A 16,588-nucleotide genomic window follows, 5' to 3' on the forward strand; every position below is an offset into this window, starting at 1 on the left:
CTGGGGTCGGGCGAAGCGGAGTTCGTCGTCTTCCGGGGCTGAGCCCGAGTCCGAGCCCTGGGGTCGAGCGAAGCGGAGTTCGTCGTCTTCCGGGGCTGAGCCCGAGTCCGAGCCCTGGGGTCGGGCGAAGCGGAGTTTCCTATGGCGCCTGAGGTCAGACTTGGCTGCTGTCAGCCTCACTCTGTCGAGTGGCACAACAGTCAGAGCGGCGCAGGCGGCGCTTTCCTCTTGTCAGGCCGGTCAGTGGAGCGGCGAAGTGACTACGGTCACTTCGGCTCTGTCAACTGGAGGGCGCGCGTTAGGATAAAGGTGTCAGGCCACCTTTGCATTAAATGCCCCTGCGATTTGGTCGGTTGGCGTGGCGATTTGGCCAAGGTTGCTTATTGGTGAAGACTGGGCCTCGGGCGAGCCGAAGGTGTGTCCGTTGCTGGAGGGGGTCCTCGGGCGAGACGTAGATCCTCCGGGTCGGCTGCCCTTGCCCGAGGCTGGGCTCAGGCGAGGCGTGATCACGTCCCTCGAATGGACCGATCCTTGACTTAGTCGCACCCATCAGGCCTTTGCAGCTTTGTGCTGATGGGGGTTACCAGCTGAGATTTAGGAGTCTTAAGGGTACCCCTAATTATGGTCCCCGACAAAAACCTATTTCCACTGGCGGTTATCTTAACACAACCGCCAGTGGAAATAGGGTATTTCCACTGGCGGTTCTGTTACACCAACCGCTAGTGGAAATATCCTATTTCCACTGGCGGTTGTGTTAAGATAACCGCCAGTGGAAATAGGTTTCCACTGGCGGTTCCCAAGCCGGGCCCACCTCGTTTTTTTACTGGCGCGCGATAACTGAAACCGCCAGTGATAATTTATGGGTGTCGTGCAACGTACTCCCTCTGTTTTTTATAGTTGACATTGGTTAGTGTAAAATTGCACTAGCTAGCGTCAAGTAAAAAAATAGAGGTAGTACGACACATAGGGACATCAGTAGGCACGAGGACATGGCAGTATAGATCATGTTGCCGACGTGACTAACGACCAACAGGACATGTGCCTAGGACATAGGGTATGTGTATAGAGTACGCTACCTGCTGAGATTTGGTGGTTGAGCCTCAAAATCACACAACAACAATTTTCATGGGTTTAGCCTCAAAATCCGACAGCACGGTCCCGAAAGGAATCAAAGGCGATATGTGGAGCCATCGCGAATCGAAGGGTGCATCAAGGCGAACCAAATTCCTGAAGAAAGTGTGGCTGGGTAAGCTTTATGTATCTATGGTAGTTTACGAATGTGAAAAAAAGAACATCTGTAAATAAAGAGGAAGGGATGCACCAACTAACCATCTCTCTAGCTTGTGGTTTTTGCTCTCTATTTTCTTATGTTACAAGACCATAGATACTCTTGTTCTTGACACTTACATACTTGTGATTTTAGAAAGCGTGGCCTTAACCACGCTGTGACCTCTACATTTTTAGCTTTGTCCAAGTCTATTGGTCTTCCCCGACTCTTTTGATAGGTCTTTCGAATGGATCCTTGAAATATGAGTATGTGAGGGATTTTAGAGTGGATGGAAACTTAAGAAACACTCTTGGAATATTCCATTGCACCTCAAGTATGAGTTGATTCATCTTGAGCTTAGGTTTGAGCAGTTCTGAGTTTTTATCAAAACCTCAATTCAAGATTGAGATTTCTGATATATTTCTAAAAGGGTGATCTTTTGGAACTCATACTTCTGGAACAATCTTGTTTTATCCTTACACTGCAGTCTCAAAGTTTCACCTTAATCTATGAGATTTTGAACGAGCGGCACTGCCACACAGGATGGGCGGCATTGTCATGCCACGGTACTACTTGCTAGAAGAGTGGCATCGTCGCTCAGTTCTAAGAGATTTTTGTTTTGCCTCTTCTCGAACTTCCTAGTGTACAAATTGAGTTTCTTTTGTTTTGATAATTTGATAATCTTCACAAAAACTTGCCCAAGGATCCCAACCAAAATTGGTAGATGAGTTCTTTGTTTTGGAACTTTTGGAGAGCTTCTAGTGTCATAGAGGTTTGTGCTGAACATTTGGGATTTAAGCTAAGATTGCTTAATTGCAAATATTTTTATTGGCTCTCATTCACCCCCCCCCCCCTTTGATCGACTATTCAATGCTTCAATTGGTATCGGAGAAGGATATGAATCATCTCATCTTAACTGGTTCTTGATCCAAGAAGACGACATGGAACATGGTTTTAGCGAACCATCGTTCTTCGATAGGTCAAATTACTTGCACTAGAAGATCTGCAAGCCAGCATATCTTCAGAGCATGAGCTCGTAGGCCTAGGAAATTTTCCTTGACGACACTAATGTTCTATTGCAAGTTCAAGTTACTCCCCGTCATGTGGAGAGCCATGATGTGAATAACAAGGCACTTAATGCTTTGTTCTATTGTCTTTCGCTCTTTGAGTTTGATAGAGTGAAACATCTTGATACGGTTCATGAGATCTAGACTACCCTAGAAAAATTTCATGAGGGTAACGATCATATCAAAACCAGACTCTCCGAGACCTAGCGGTGAGAGTATGAGAACTTTGTTTAGTTGGCTAAAGAGGTTATTGATTCTATGTTTTCTTGCTTCTAGTCGATTGTGAACAAGATGCACACAAATAAGGCATAGTTACACTATGATGATCATGAGCAGTTCTCAAAGTTACTAGATGCTCTAGATCAGAGGGTTTGGAAGGTGAAGGTCTCAACGATCACAGAGACACTCAAATATGAGACCCTCACCATGAATGAGCTTTTTAGCAAGCTCAAGTCCACCGAAATAGACCACCAGACTCGAGCCAAGGTTGAGAAGCTTGGTGTACACACCATGGCCATTATCTCAGGAGGTGATCCTTCCTCGGCTAATCCTTCACCTCCTTTTTTTCACTTTGTCCTCTTTATTATCTATTTCAGAGGAGTAGGTTGAGTGCCTTCGAGATGAGGAGCTAACTCTTGTGGCCAGTCAGTTTGCACGGTTCCATAACAACTGCATGAACTGGTGGCATGGCAAGGGTAAGGACTATTATTTCAACTATGGAGACCCCAACCAGTCCATTGCCAATTGCCCCAAGATGAAGGGCAAGCCAAAGGACAGGAAGCGTGACTATCTCTTCAGTCGGTGCAAGTGAAAGCGCGAGTACACCTACATCTCTGACAAGCACAAGTCTAAGGGACATTTCAATAAGGAGGTGTTCAAATAGAAGTACCTCCACAAGACCAAGCTCAAGGACGCAACTTCCTAGCCTCCCTTAGTGACCTTGACAATGAATCTGACCACACTTCTTCCTCGAGCGACGATGAGCTTGAGAGGTGGGTCAAGGACAAGCTAAATAGACTTTGCTTCTTCGTGGACACCACGAGAGGCTTCTGCACCATGGAACTTGGTGAGGACACAGTGGGCACCGAAAGTAAGAGCATCGGCAAGGAGTCTACATCTGAGGTACCACTTCCCGTCAATGAACTTGCCACTGAGGTAGACGAGCTAATGGATGCATTAGCTAGTTAGGACAAATTTCTTAGGCTTGCGGCATAAGAGAGGAAAGAGTATAAGAGCGAGTATGAGACCATGCTGAAGGAGCTTGAGCCTATTAGAGCTTCTATAGTGGTGTTCGGTGAGATTGAATGTGATGAGTGTGCTCTTCATATATCAAACATTACCAAATTGTAGACCAAGTACATCACCCTGCTAGATGAGTGCATGGGTTGTGATCTAGATCTAACTTATTGGGTGCATGTTAGATTTGTCCTAGCTTGCGAATCGAGCTATAGGAGGAAAAATGCTAGAATGGCTTGCTTAAGAAGGCTAGCTCAGTAAATGTACATGTACCTGCTTAGTGTGAAATTTATAAGGGTTTGCAGTCATGGCTGGAGTCCTACATACACAGCAAGACTAGCAACAAGGAAGAAAACACATACCTTCGATCAGTCTTGAGTTGGGTGTCTAGCAATGAGCCTTAGTTGAGCATGATGGTCAGCCAGTTTAGAATGGGAATTGATAGATTGGGGTTAGGATTTGCTGTTAGGAACGGGAGTGGCGCTTCTTATGCCAAGGTTGGTGAGTTTAGTGGCTTGGCACCTTCAAAAAAACTATAGACTCTTCCTAGCCCATTAAACTCACTCCACCCAAATCTACCAACCTAGACATGAGGGATAGAGTGTTTGAGGAACCTCTAAGAGCCCCACCTCAAAAACAAATGTGGATTCCTAAACCTAACCATCTTAGCAATCCTCTTGACACTTTTCCCAACATCTTTAGTAATCCCCTTCTTAGAGCACCACTGCCACCCAAAGTGAATTTATACCCACAAGAGAACTCGACCTAAGGGAGAGGTGAGGTACCACTGCGAGCATTGCCATAGAGATGGTCACTTGGTAGAGTTTTGCTTTAGAATGAAGAGAGTTGAGCTATAGGGTTTTGACATGAGAAGTAGGAATATGTATCACACTCTTCATGATGTACATGTCCCTCCTAATTAGAGGCCGACTGCTAGGTCTAGAAGTGCTTTGCCTAAGGTTGCTAGGCCTCAAGTAGTAAGACCACACGGTGGTTGAGCTCGGCGGGGGCTTTGTTTCCATAGTTCTAGGCCTTGTGGTGGAGGCTTTGTTCCCATAGCTCTAGCGGATCATGACTTCCCTCTCATGGAGCTCGCTACCCCCCTATGGGACCGGTGATGTTTGGCCTCCTTCTAACGTTTTTAGGGGCAAATGCCACAGTACTAGTGATCTTTATAGTTTACTAACCCCGATGATGTGCCATTTGTCCACCCTATGTCCTTCAATTGATGCAGGACGAAGGGCTGGAAAACATATGGCTCATGGATTTTAGTTGTTCCCACCACATGACTGGAAACATTATATGGTTATCTAGCCTCGACCCCATGATCAAAAAGGAGTACATCACTTTCGGGGAAAATTCTAGAGGTAAGGTTCTCTCCCATGGCACTATTTGCTTGAATGAGAGTTTTGTTTTTAAGGATGTTGCAATGATTTTAGTTTACATTTTAATTTGCTTTGTTCTCAAGGCAGGTGGTGGCGGTTGGTAGTAGAGAGACGTTGGCATCGTACCTTTTGCTAGGGTTCGATTGGGGACAGAGAGTCATGTCATTCCAATAAGTAGAGGATAAGGATAAGGTCATAGAGATGAAGCATGGGTAGAATAGGGCAATACAAAAAAAATGCGTTGTGATGTTGTTGTGTCCAAAGCTCCAAAACGTGTATTGTCACAGTTCCAATTTGTGAAAAGTTCAATGGCACATGTGCAGTTTTGAGAAGTTCAATGGCATATATCTAAACGAAGATATATAGTAGTATTAACCTATTTGCATATGGGGAAATGGTATCAGTCAGCTTGCAAGATGATCGGACGGGGTGTAGTGCATGTCTTCCACTGCAGCGTGCACATGCTTCTACTAGTACAGTTCATGCTATGCTGGCGGACCCACCATTCAGTCTATGGTTTCCTTTCTGGAAGGAGATCCGTACAGGTGCTAGCTAGGAGTATAGTATTTCTTTTGCGTTTCCAGCAAACTCTGGTAATCCTATCTTTAGATCTTCTCTTTGCCTGACAAGCCGCCTTCCCTTGTCCACTTTATTTTTTACTTTTACCAATATAATATCATTGGCTGGTTCGGGGAAATCCACCCAAATCAGGGCTAACAAAAACATATTTTGGCAGGTTCAGCTAATTGCTACTCTAAAGAAAAGCAAGCCAACTGTTTTTTTTTCTAAAAGAACACATATAGAGCATGATAACTTTGAATTATGAGTCCAACTATTATTTTGTACTATCAGATGCAGTATATGAACAGAATAGTTATTCCAGTAAAAGAAAATAAAGCAGAAACTATGTTTGCCAATTTCATTGTTGTCTTTCAAGACAACCATATTAGCCTTCTCAACAGAAACGGTGCACCTCATCCTCTAGGGCAATATGGTGACGATTTCCGACAAGAAGCACTTGGTTTTATTACCGTCGATTTACTACAACATATTGCTTCAATTAGATGTTGCATAGACAAGGATTCAACCAGAAGAATCCCTAGTGCTGGACTCTTGTTCTGATTTCACTTCTTGGTCGTCGAGTAACTTTCCATCTTTTGGTACAAGAGAAGGAATCCCATCAAGTACCTGCAGCCACATCACCGCACAATAAGGGAACGCAGAAAAGATCAAACACAGGAAGAGGAGAAACGAAACCTAAGATTGATTGAGAAACACATGAAAACTAAAGGGGTAAACCATTCAGATAGAACACAGGATAGAGCTTTGCATTAAAGGCAACGAGGCACATTTGCCTCAATCCTACGCGAAGGGATGGGGGAAATGAGGCTCAGGACTTCAGGTAGATGTTTCTTTTCTATGGTCTTCCCTTGAAATGAGTAGCATAGGAAATTTTCCTTAAGTTTTCCTAGGGTCCAATCCTCAGTTCCAAAGGAAACTGTTCTTAATCTTATACAAAATGAAATCTTCCATTTTTCTTAAAAAAATTCTCCAATCTAAAAGAGGCAATGGTTAGCGATAATGATAAATAAAATCCCCAGGTATATGAGCAAATGCTCACAAAGAGGGTGTGGGTGTTGAGCTGAATAGCTAAACAGTCATTGCAACGACAAACAAATAAAACAAAATGATATATTTTGATCCCTGCAGTTGCATAGGTTCAACACTTTCCGTCTGTGCAACCAAAAGCCAATGCAAATCATTTATCAGTTTCCCCTTTTCCCTATCAAATCAGTTGGTTTGGTCATAATAAGGCATTAGGTGTGCACTTTGTCACTTTGATCATTCCCTCCCCCTTATCTAGTACTTAGGGGGGTGTTTGAATGCACTGGAGCTAATAATTAGCTGCTAAAATTAGTTGAAGACATTCAAACAGTCTAGCTAATATTTCAGCTATTAGCTACTTTTAGCAAATTAGATAATAGTTAGCTAGCTAATTCCACTAGCAATTTTTTAGCTAACTAACTATTAGCTTAAATGCATTCAAACACCCCCTTAGTCTGTTCCAACCACAACACTTACCTGTAAATCTACTTAAGGTCGTGGTACAATCTGGTTGGTTATAAAATGATTATTCATATAAGCATTAAACTCCAATCTGAATTTGTTCTGAAACTGCCTTAAAACTAGGCAAGACCAGATCCTGTAGAGGCCTACCTACACATGTAAGGCAGCACAGGATACAGATTCCAAAACGCTCGTTTGTTTGAAGTTTGAACGTTTGGGCTGTCGGAAATCTACGTCTGTACTTGAAGATTTTGCCTCTATTAGAACAGTTGAACGCCCTTTTTTCCCACTGAGTCAATACAACAAACAGGTGGCTGACACACGAAATAGTTGGAATTCTGGCACACAACACATGGGCATCACACGACATGAGCACAGGAGCGATCGGGACTCACTGGAAAGGCCACCCCAGCGGAGTCGCTGACCAAAGACCCGTTGACCTCGCAGTACCTGCACAGCAAGATGCGGCACACGGTTAAGAAAGCAGTATGGATACGAGGGCAGTAACTGAGCCGAAAGAGGAGACGGAAGCCAATTAATCTCGGATTCCCCACCTAAGAGGCTGCTTAGAGAGTGGGCAGACGAGCACGTCGGCGAGCGCCAACGGGATGCTGCGGCCGCAGTGGGCCGATAGCAACGCCGCCGTTCGCCTCATTGCCCTCGTCGTGTAGTGGTTGCCAGGTATAAACGGCTAGCCCCGCCGCTCAACAACAAAGGGGGTTTCTCTCAGAAAAAAAACTAACTAAAAAATTAACTTTACCTTTCTAACTATCACAAAATATTTTTTTCTCTCCGCTCTTAAAATTGGATGACCTGGGCTTTCATGATATTGAGGAAGGTAAAATGAACTTGTTTTTCTAAAAACTAACAATAACAACAAACAAGATTGTGGATCTTACTTGTGATCTTCTACCTTTTAAAAAAAGGGAAAATTATTTCTTTAGCATTGAAAGTTCGTCATATTCGGAAAATACCACCAAAATTTTGCCGTTACAGGAAATAACACCAAAAAGGTCCTTCCGTTCCATACTGCAACACTACGCTTGCATCCCTGACCCCTTTCCAGTTTTCTGACCGACAGCCCTATTTTGGATGATCGCCTGCACTGCACGACTGTTCACTCGATCAGCAGCAACAGCTCAAGCATCGCCTGGTGCAGTAGCAGCACGCATCTCAGAGCTGTTAACTGAGACAAAAATACCCCCATTCTTACTTGCCTTTCTCACGTACTGTAAGCAGCAATAAGATTGAAAAAGACATGACAACAGCACATCTAACACAACAGCCACATGAGTGAACATAGCTGATTTAAGGAGAATAACAGCACATATGTCATGAACACAACAGAAGGTTTTTAGCACTAAACATAAGAGTAGGTTTTTAGCATCAAGTCAGCCTTCTCCATTTCAGCATAACATCAAGTCAGCCATCTCCATTACAGCTACTAACTAATGATAACTCTTCTTGCAATGCCCCCAGGTGATATGTTTGTCATTCCTCTAGTGACAGGACCTTCACCTGTAGAAGTAGAAGGTGAAGCTGCCATGCTTCTTGTTATTGGACCTGTCGAAGGAGGAGTTGATGCAGTTGTTTTTGCCGTGTTGGACCTTTTTGGTGTGTGCGGGACAGCATCACCGTTTCTCTTTCTACAAGAAGACAATTGTTTAACCAAAGGGAAAACAACAAAAAAATAAACTGAATGCAGCAGTAAAGCTTGACATTTTACTGTGTTTTAGGCGGTGATGGGAGCTCATCCCCCAATTCAGCAGGGGGCTCACGACAAGTCTTTTCAATATGACCAAACTGAAAGCATCTCTTGCATTGGTAAGGGCCTCTTTTCCCAGCCTCACCACTACTTCTGATTCGACGTACTCTCGGCCTACCCGCAGGCCTCTCTAACTTCGGAGGAACCATCACAAACCCAGGATCAACCACGGGCCACTGAGCCTTATCAACCATCGGGTTAATATCAAACTAATAAGTAGCTTTGAAACGTTCAACTGAGTAGTACTCATGGACATAGTCTTCAATTCTAACTTGTCTTCGTGAAGTTATGAAAGCTATAACATGGGTGCAAGGCTTGCCTGAAATCTTCCATTGGCCACATGAGCATGTTTTCTTGTCAAGATCCACTCCATGTCTCCAAGGTGTGTTGTCCCTAGTTAATCCAGATACTTCGGCCTTAAGACCACCACTTCCTGTGATTGTATATTTCAAGGATCTGCTCTTAATGTTCAGCTCATTGATAACACTAGGAAGTACTCGTCCGGTTAGCCTTGCAGCTACCTTTTGCCTTGTTGCTATCTTTTCCATGATCTTGCCCCTTATAGCATCCATGAGAATATCCACCAGAAAGCTTTTGTAGTCCTTAATCCAGTTGTTAAAGCACTCCGATATGTTGTTATTCACATAATCAACCATGCAATCTGCACTGAACTTAGCTCGTGACCATATCTGTTTATGGTTCGTTTCTAAGTACACAATAGCTTCAGGACTACTTTCTCTAATTTTTTCCCATAAGACCTGGTGCCTACGAGGTGTGCATGCCCAAGCACAAGGCCACATGTACTTTAACACATCACCCTGGTACTTTTTTCTGAAATTCTTCATGAGGTGTCTAAAACACTCTCTATGCTCAGCTGCACCTTGGAAGACCCTGAGGACTGCATTTGCCAAACCTTTGCAAGCATCGGTGTGGATTGTCAATCCATGTGGTGTACCAATAGCTATCTTCAATTGCATCATAAACCAAATCCAATTAGAGTCGTTCTCCTTGTCAAAAATCCCATAAGCTACGGGATACATCCAATTATGCCCATCAATTGCAGTTGCTGCTGCTAGCTGTCCACTGTACTTACCTGTGAGGTGAGTAGAGTCAACACCAAGATAAGGCCTACAACCCACAAGAAAGCCATTCACACATGCTCTAATTGCCACAAACATCCTATTGAAATGCATACGTCCTTTTATCTTCTTGCAATCAATCTCAACTATGCTTCCTGGGCATGTTTCTTCTAGTTGAGCTTTAAAACTCCACAACATTTTAAAACTGTTGTCCCAAGTGCCATGGAGTTCTTTCTTTGCACATTGCATTCCTTCCCATACCTTGCTGTAAGACATGTTGATCGGATATTGTTGCTCAAGCTGAACCTGCAGCTTCTTTGCTCCAATGGTAGGGTTGGACTTCAATATCTCAGATGCCTTATTGGCTATCCAACCTTTTGTAGCCTCTTTCCCTAACACCTTGCTTGTGCTGGCACATGTGTGGTGCTCCGAAATAGACTTAACCTGCAAGTATGACACTATGGATTAGTCACACCATGAAAAATACATAAGCTGCAAGTTGTATAAATTTTTAAAAAACATTCACCATGAACGTAGGACAACCAAGAAGTTTCTTGGCATGAATTTTCCAATCACACGATGTATCTGCACATTTTGCCCTATATCGACTTCTATCACTGTGCACCACAAATGTTTCGAATTCATTTATTATAGCATATTGTTTGATAAGTAGCATAAAGGCATCCTTATCAACAAATGTCGATCCCACTACTATTTTTGGATTCTCCCGATCATATGTAGTTTGTGCCGCAATTGCATCACCAATCATTGCAGCTTCATCATTTGGTACAGCATCAAGATCTACAAGTCTTGCCTCAATTGGATGATCCAAATCTGCAGCTCTTGCGTCAGTTGGATGATCGAAATCTGCATTCTTGAAATACCTCCATTCTTCGTCAGCTCCAGTTGGATCATCTCCTTCTGCATCAAAACCAAGATCCATATAGTGCTCCACCTCTTCCTCCTCTGCTCTTTTAGGACCAGCTGCTGTGAGGCCATGTTCTGGTTCCTCAGCCCACAATAAACCATTATTTTCAGCCATCACTTCAATTGGAAGCTTGTTTTCCCTAACAATAATCTGCAGCTCTCTGTCCCTTCCATTGTCATTCTGGAGCTCACCCACATCATTTTCAGCACCCAACTGCTTATTACTGACAACCATGATAAACTTCACAACCTTTGATGATCGTAACAAGGTCAAGAGCTCTTCGTCAGTAGCAAGACGACGTAATTGGCCGTTGGATCCATTGTACCAAAACAACGCTTCTTGATTGGTTGTCCAGCTATAGTGTTCGACGACATCTTTCTCCATATCAATGATGGAATACTCCTCAGAGTCAACCCACCAATTCAAGACCCTACCCTTACGGTACACACATCGTCCATCCTCTACCGTTTGAAATGAAGTGACATCAATCTCTACTTTACAAGCATTGTGCAAATCGATCCTGGAAAGAGTAGCCGTACAGAAAGTTAAACAAGTTTTATCCTGGTAAGGGCCTCTTTTCCCAGCCTCACCACTACTTCTGAGTTGGGGTTGAAGTCTTACCCTACTGGAATCTCGGATAGATCCATTCGGGTAGGGCAGCCAGTGGAGCCGTTGCCGTTCTTTGGCAGCAGGGAGGAGCTGTCGCTGCTCCACAGCAGCAGGGCAGGCGGGAGTCGCCGCCGCGCCTAGGCAGCACGGCCGGGCGTGGAGCCGTCTTCGCGCCTGGGAGCCGTCGCCGCGCCTGGGAGCCTCCGTCGCGCCTGGGACAGCAGGGCCTGGCGGGAGCCGCCGCCGCGCCTGGGACAGCAGAGCCTGGCGGGAGCCGTCGCCGCGCCTGGGACAGCAGGAGAGAGACGGAGAGGAACTGGGAGCCTAGACAGCAGTACTGCAGTACTCGGTCACGGTCTGGAGAGGAATCGAGGGCAGTCCACTGGAAATGAGAGCTTTTTGGTGTTATTTCCTGTAACGGCGTAAGAAACGAACGTAGTGTTGCAGTATGGAACGGAAGGACCTTTTTGGTGTTATTTTCTGTAACGGCGAAATTTTGATGGTATTTTCCGAATATGACGAACTTTCAATGCTAGAGGAATAATTTTCCCTTAAAAAAATTGGCAGGAGCTCTACCTTTCGAAAACGTTCATATACGAAAAGTGGCATGTAAATGCATTTAACAGCAATGTATGCTGTATTCGTATATGTTGCATCGCATGTCTTTTGACCTGAAGAGTTTGTAAAACGTGTTAGACATTGTTTAGAATGTTTTAGATATCCTTTAGATCTTCTTTAATTTTTTCCTATTTTCGTAGTACTAAATCTAATTTCTAAAAATATATATGTACATATATTCATGTGTTTAAAATATTTTATTTAGTTTTTTTATCCTGATATAGTTTAAAAAACTTTATTAGGTGTTTATTGAACTTTTTGATTACTCCCTCAATTCCAATTTATAATTGTTTAACTCTTTTTATCAATTTTGATCGGTGAAAGTCGCCTAGAAGGGGGTGAATAGGCAAATCTGAAATTTATAAAGTTTAAGCATAACTACAAGCCGGGGTTAGCGTTAGAAATATAATCGAGTCCGAAAGAGAGGGCGAAAACAAATCACAAGTAAATGAAGAGTGAGACGCGGTGATTTGTTTTACCGAGGTTCGGTTCTTGCAAACCTACTCCCCGTTGAGGTGGTCATAAAGATCGGGTCTCTTTCAACCCTTTCCCTCTCTCAAACGGTCACTTAGACCGAGTGAGCTTCTCTTCTCAATCAATCGGGACACTAAGTCCCCACAAGGACCACCACACAATTGATGTCTCTTGCCTTGATTACAATTGAGTTGGAAACAAGAAAGAAAGAAGAAGAAAAGCAATCCAAGCGCAAGAGCTCAAATGAACACAAATGTCTCTCTCTCTAGTCACTAATTTGTTTGGAGTGATTTGACTTGGGAGAGGATTTGATCTCTTTGTTTGTGTCTTGTATTGAATGTTATAGCTCTTGTATGATGTTTGAAGGCTGAAAACTTGGATACAATGAATGATGGATGGTTGGGGTATTTATAACCCCAACCACCAAAATAGCCATTGGTGAAGGCTGCTGTCGTATGGCGCCACCGGACACTGTCCGGTGCGCCAGCCACGTCACCCGACCGTTAGGTTCGATCGTTGGAGCTTCTGGCTTCTGGGCCACCGAACAGTCCGGTGGTGCACCGGATAATTACTATTCACTGTCCGGTGCGCCTTCTGGCGCTGCTCTGACTTCTGCGCGCGTAGGCGCGCACTGTTCACTTTTACTGTTCTGTTGCAGACGACCGTTGGCGTTGTATAGCCGTTACTCCGCTGGCGCACCGGACAGTCCGGTGCTACACCGGACAGTCCGGTGAATTATAGCGGAGCGGCTCCCAGAATTCCCGAAGGTGGCGAGTTCAGAGTTGGGTTCCCTGGTGCACCGGACTGTCCGGTGCGCCAGACCAGGGCTGCCTTTGGGTTGTCTTTTGCTCTTTTTATTTAAACCCTTTCTTGGACTTTTATTGGTTTGTGTTGAACCTTTGGCACCTGTAGAACTCATAATCTAGAGCAAATTAGTTAGTCCAATTAATTTGTGTTGGGCAATTCAACCACCAAAATTCATATAGGAAAAGGTGTAAGTCTATTTCCCTTTCCATCTCCCCTTTTTGGTGATTGATGCCAACACAAACCAAAGCAAATATAAAAGTGCAGAATTGAACTAGTTTGCATAAGGTAAGTGCAAATGTTGCTTGTAATGAAACTAATAATTATTTCTACTAGATATGCATGGATGGCTTTCTTCTAATTTTAAAATTTTGGACCACGCTTGCACCACTTGTTTTGTTTTTGCAAATATTTTGGAAATTCTTTTTCAAAGTCTTTTACAAATAGTCAAGGGTAAGTGAATAAGATTTTGAGAAGCATTTTCAAGATTTAAAATTTTCTCCCCCTGTTTCAAATGCTTTTCCTTTGACTAAACAAAACTCCCCCTTAATGAAATCCTTCTCTTAGTGTTCAAGAGGGTTTTAGATATTAATTTTGAAGAGGGTATACCAATTTGTAATTATATCAAAAATAAGATACCAATTGTAAAATCTTTTCTTAACATAAGTTTGAAAGACTACATTTTTGAATTTGGTGGTGGTGCGGTCCTTTTGCTTTGGGCTAATACTTTCTCCCCCTTTGGCATGAATCGCCAAAAACGGATAATTGAGTGAAATATAAGCCCTTGTTCAAACTTTCTCCCCCTTTGGTAAATAATATAGGAGTGAAGATTATACCAAATTGGAGAGCGTTGTGGAGCCACGGCGAAGGATGAATAATTTGATGGAGTGGAGTGGAAGCCTTGTTTTCGCCGAAGACTCCATTTCCCTTTTCAATCTATGACTTAGCATAAAATGCACTTGAAGAACACATTAGTCATAGTACATGAAAGAGATGATCAAAGGTATATAAATGAGCTATGTGTGCAAAACATCAATCAAAATTCCTAAAATCAAGAATATTTAGCTCATGTCTAAGTTTGGTAAATGTTTTCTCATCTAATGGCTTGGTAAAGATATCGCCCAATTGTTCTTTGGTGTTAATATATGCAATCTCGATATCCCCTCGTTGTTGGTGATCCCTCAAAAAGTGATACCGAATGGCTATGTGTTTAGTGCGGCTATGCTCAACGGGATTATCCGCCATGCGGATTGCACTCTCATTATCACATAGGAGAGGAACTTTGGTTAATTTATAACTATAGTCCCTAAGGGTTTGCCTCATCCAAAGCAATTGCGCGCAACAATGGCCTGTGGCAATATACTCGGCTTCGGCGGTAGAAAGAGCTATAGAATTTTATTTCTTAGAAGCCCAAGACACCAGAGATCTTCCCAAGAACTGGCAAGTCCCTGATGTGCTCTTTCTATCAATTTTACACCCTGCCCAATCAGCATCTGAATAACCAATTAAATCAAAAGTGGATCCTCTGGGGTACCAAAGGCTAAACTTAGCAGTATAAACTAAATATCTCAAGATTCGTTTGACGGCTCTAAAGTGAACTTCCTTAGGATCGGCTTGGAATCTTGTACACATGCATACGGAAAGCATAATATCCGGTCGTGAAGCACATAAATAGAGTAAAGAACCTATCATCGACCGGTATACCTTTTGATCTACGGATTTACCTCCCGTGTCGAGGCCGAGATGCCCATTAGTTCCCATGGGTGTCTTGATGGGCTTAGCATCTTTCATCCCAAACTTTGCAAGAATGTCTTGAATGTACTTCGTTTAGCTAATGAAGGTGCCCTCTTGGAGTTGCTTGACTTGAAAGCCTAGAAAATACTTCAACTCCCCCATCATAGACATCTCGAATTTTTGAATCACGATCTTACTAAATTCTTCACAAGTGGATTTGTTAGTAGAACCAAATATGATATCATCAACATAAATTTGGCATACAAACAAATCTTTTGCAATAGTTTTAGTGAATAGAGTAGGATCGGCTTTTCCGACTTTGAAGCCATTAGCAATAAGAAAATCTCTTAGGCATTCATACCATGTTCTTGGGGCTTGCTTGAGCCTATAAAGCGCCTTAGAGAGTTTATAGACATGGTTATGATACTCACTATCTTCAAAGCCGGGAGGTTGCTCAATATAGACCTCCTCCTTGATTGGTCCATTGAGGAAGGCACTCTTCACGTCCATTTGATAAAGCTTGAAGCTATGGTAAGTAGCATAGGCAAGTAAAATGCGAATTGACTCAAGCCTAGCTATGGGTGCATAGGTTTCACCAAAATCCAAACCTTCGACTTGTGAATATCCCTTGGCCACAAGTCGGGCTTTGTTCCTTGTCACCACACCATGCTCATCTTGCTTGTTGCGGAAGACCCACTTGGTTCCTACAACATTTTGGTTAGGACGTGGAACTAAATGCCATACCTCATTCCTCGTGAAGTTGTTGAGCTCCTCTTGCATCGCTAGCACCCAATCCGAATCTTGAAGTGCTTCCTTTACCCTGTGTGGCTCAATAGAGGAAACAAAAGAGTAATGTTCACAAAAATGAGCAACACGAGATCGAGTGGTTACCCCCTTATGAATATCGCCGAGGATGGTGTTCACGGGGTGATCTCGTTGGATTGCGTGGTGGACTCTTGGGTGTGGTGGCCTTGGTCCCTCATCATCTTCCTTGTCTTGATCATTAGCATCTCCCCCTTGATCATTATCCTCCTCTTGAGGTGGCTCCTCTTGATCTTCATCATCATCATCTTGAGCTTGATTCTCATCTTGAGTTGGTGGAGATGTTTGCATGGAGGAAGATGGTTGATCTTGTGCTTGTGGAGGCTCTTCGAATTCCTTAGGACACACATCCCCAATGGACATGTTCCTTAGCGCAACGCACGGAGCCTCTTCATCATCTAGTTCATCAAAATCAACTTGCTCTACTTGAGAGCCGTAGTCTCATCAAACACAATGTCACAAGAAACTTCAACTAGTCCAGTGGACTTGTTAAAGACTCTATATGCCCTTGTGTTTGAATCATATCCTAATAAAAAGCCTTCTACAGCCTTAGAAGCAAATTTAGATTTTCTACCTCTTTTAACAAGAATAAAACATTTGCTACCAAAGACTCTAAAATATGAAACATTAGGCTTTTTACCGGTGAGGAGTTCATATGATGTCTTCTTGAGGATTCGGTGTAGATAAAACCGGTTGATGGCGTAGCAAGCGGTGTTGACCGCCTCGGCCCAAA

At 43.4% G+C, this 16,588-nt stretch overlaps 1 protein-coding gene across 1 annotated transcript; it reads right to left on the reverse strand.

The window, feature by feature from the left end:
- Positions 1-5,755: 5,755 nt before the first annotated feature.
- On the reverse strand, positions 5,756-7,912 carry LOC100279045 (UPF0434 protein Daci_3569). The gene is made up of 3 exons (XM_008646604.1): positions 7,577-7,912; positions 7,418-7,472; positions 5,756-6,143 (listed from the first exon to the last, which is right to left on the reverse strand). The coding sequence occupies exons 1-3, from the start codon at positions 7,675-7,677 to the stop codon at positions 6,039-6,041; spliced, it is 261 nt and encodes an 86-aa protein (XP_008644826.1). The 5' UTR covers positions 7,678-7,912; the 3' UTR covers positions 5,756-6,038.
- Positions 7,913-16,588: the final 8,676 nt, after the last annotated feature.

The sequence above is a fragment of the Zea mays genome, chromosome 5, assembly GCF_902167145.1.
Source record: "Zea mays cultivar B73 chromosome 5, Zm-B73-REFERENCE-NAM-5.0, whole genome shotgun sequence".
NCBI classification, from domain to species: Eukaryota; Viridiplantae; Streptophyta; class Magnoliopsida; order Poales; family Poaceae; genus Zea; species Zea mays.

What these genes read in the sequence shown, in the direction of transcription:
- LOC100279045 (XM_008646604.1), bottom strand. Translation starts at nt 7,677, where the DNA reads ATGAGGCGAACGGCGGCGTTGCTATCGGCCCACTGCGGCCGCAGCATC. An exon ending in CTCTCTAAGCAGCCTCTTAG is followed by an intron (nt 7,473 to 7,576) that starts GTGGGGAATCCG and finishes CTTGCTGTGCAG; the next exon opens with GTACTGCGAGGTCAACGGGT. An exon ending in CCGCTGGGGTGGCCTTTCCA is followed by an intron (nt 6,144 to 7,417) that starts GTGAGTCCCGAT and finishes ATGTGGCTGCAG; the next exon opens with GTACTTGATGGGATTCCTTC.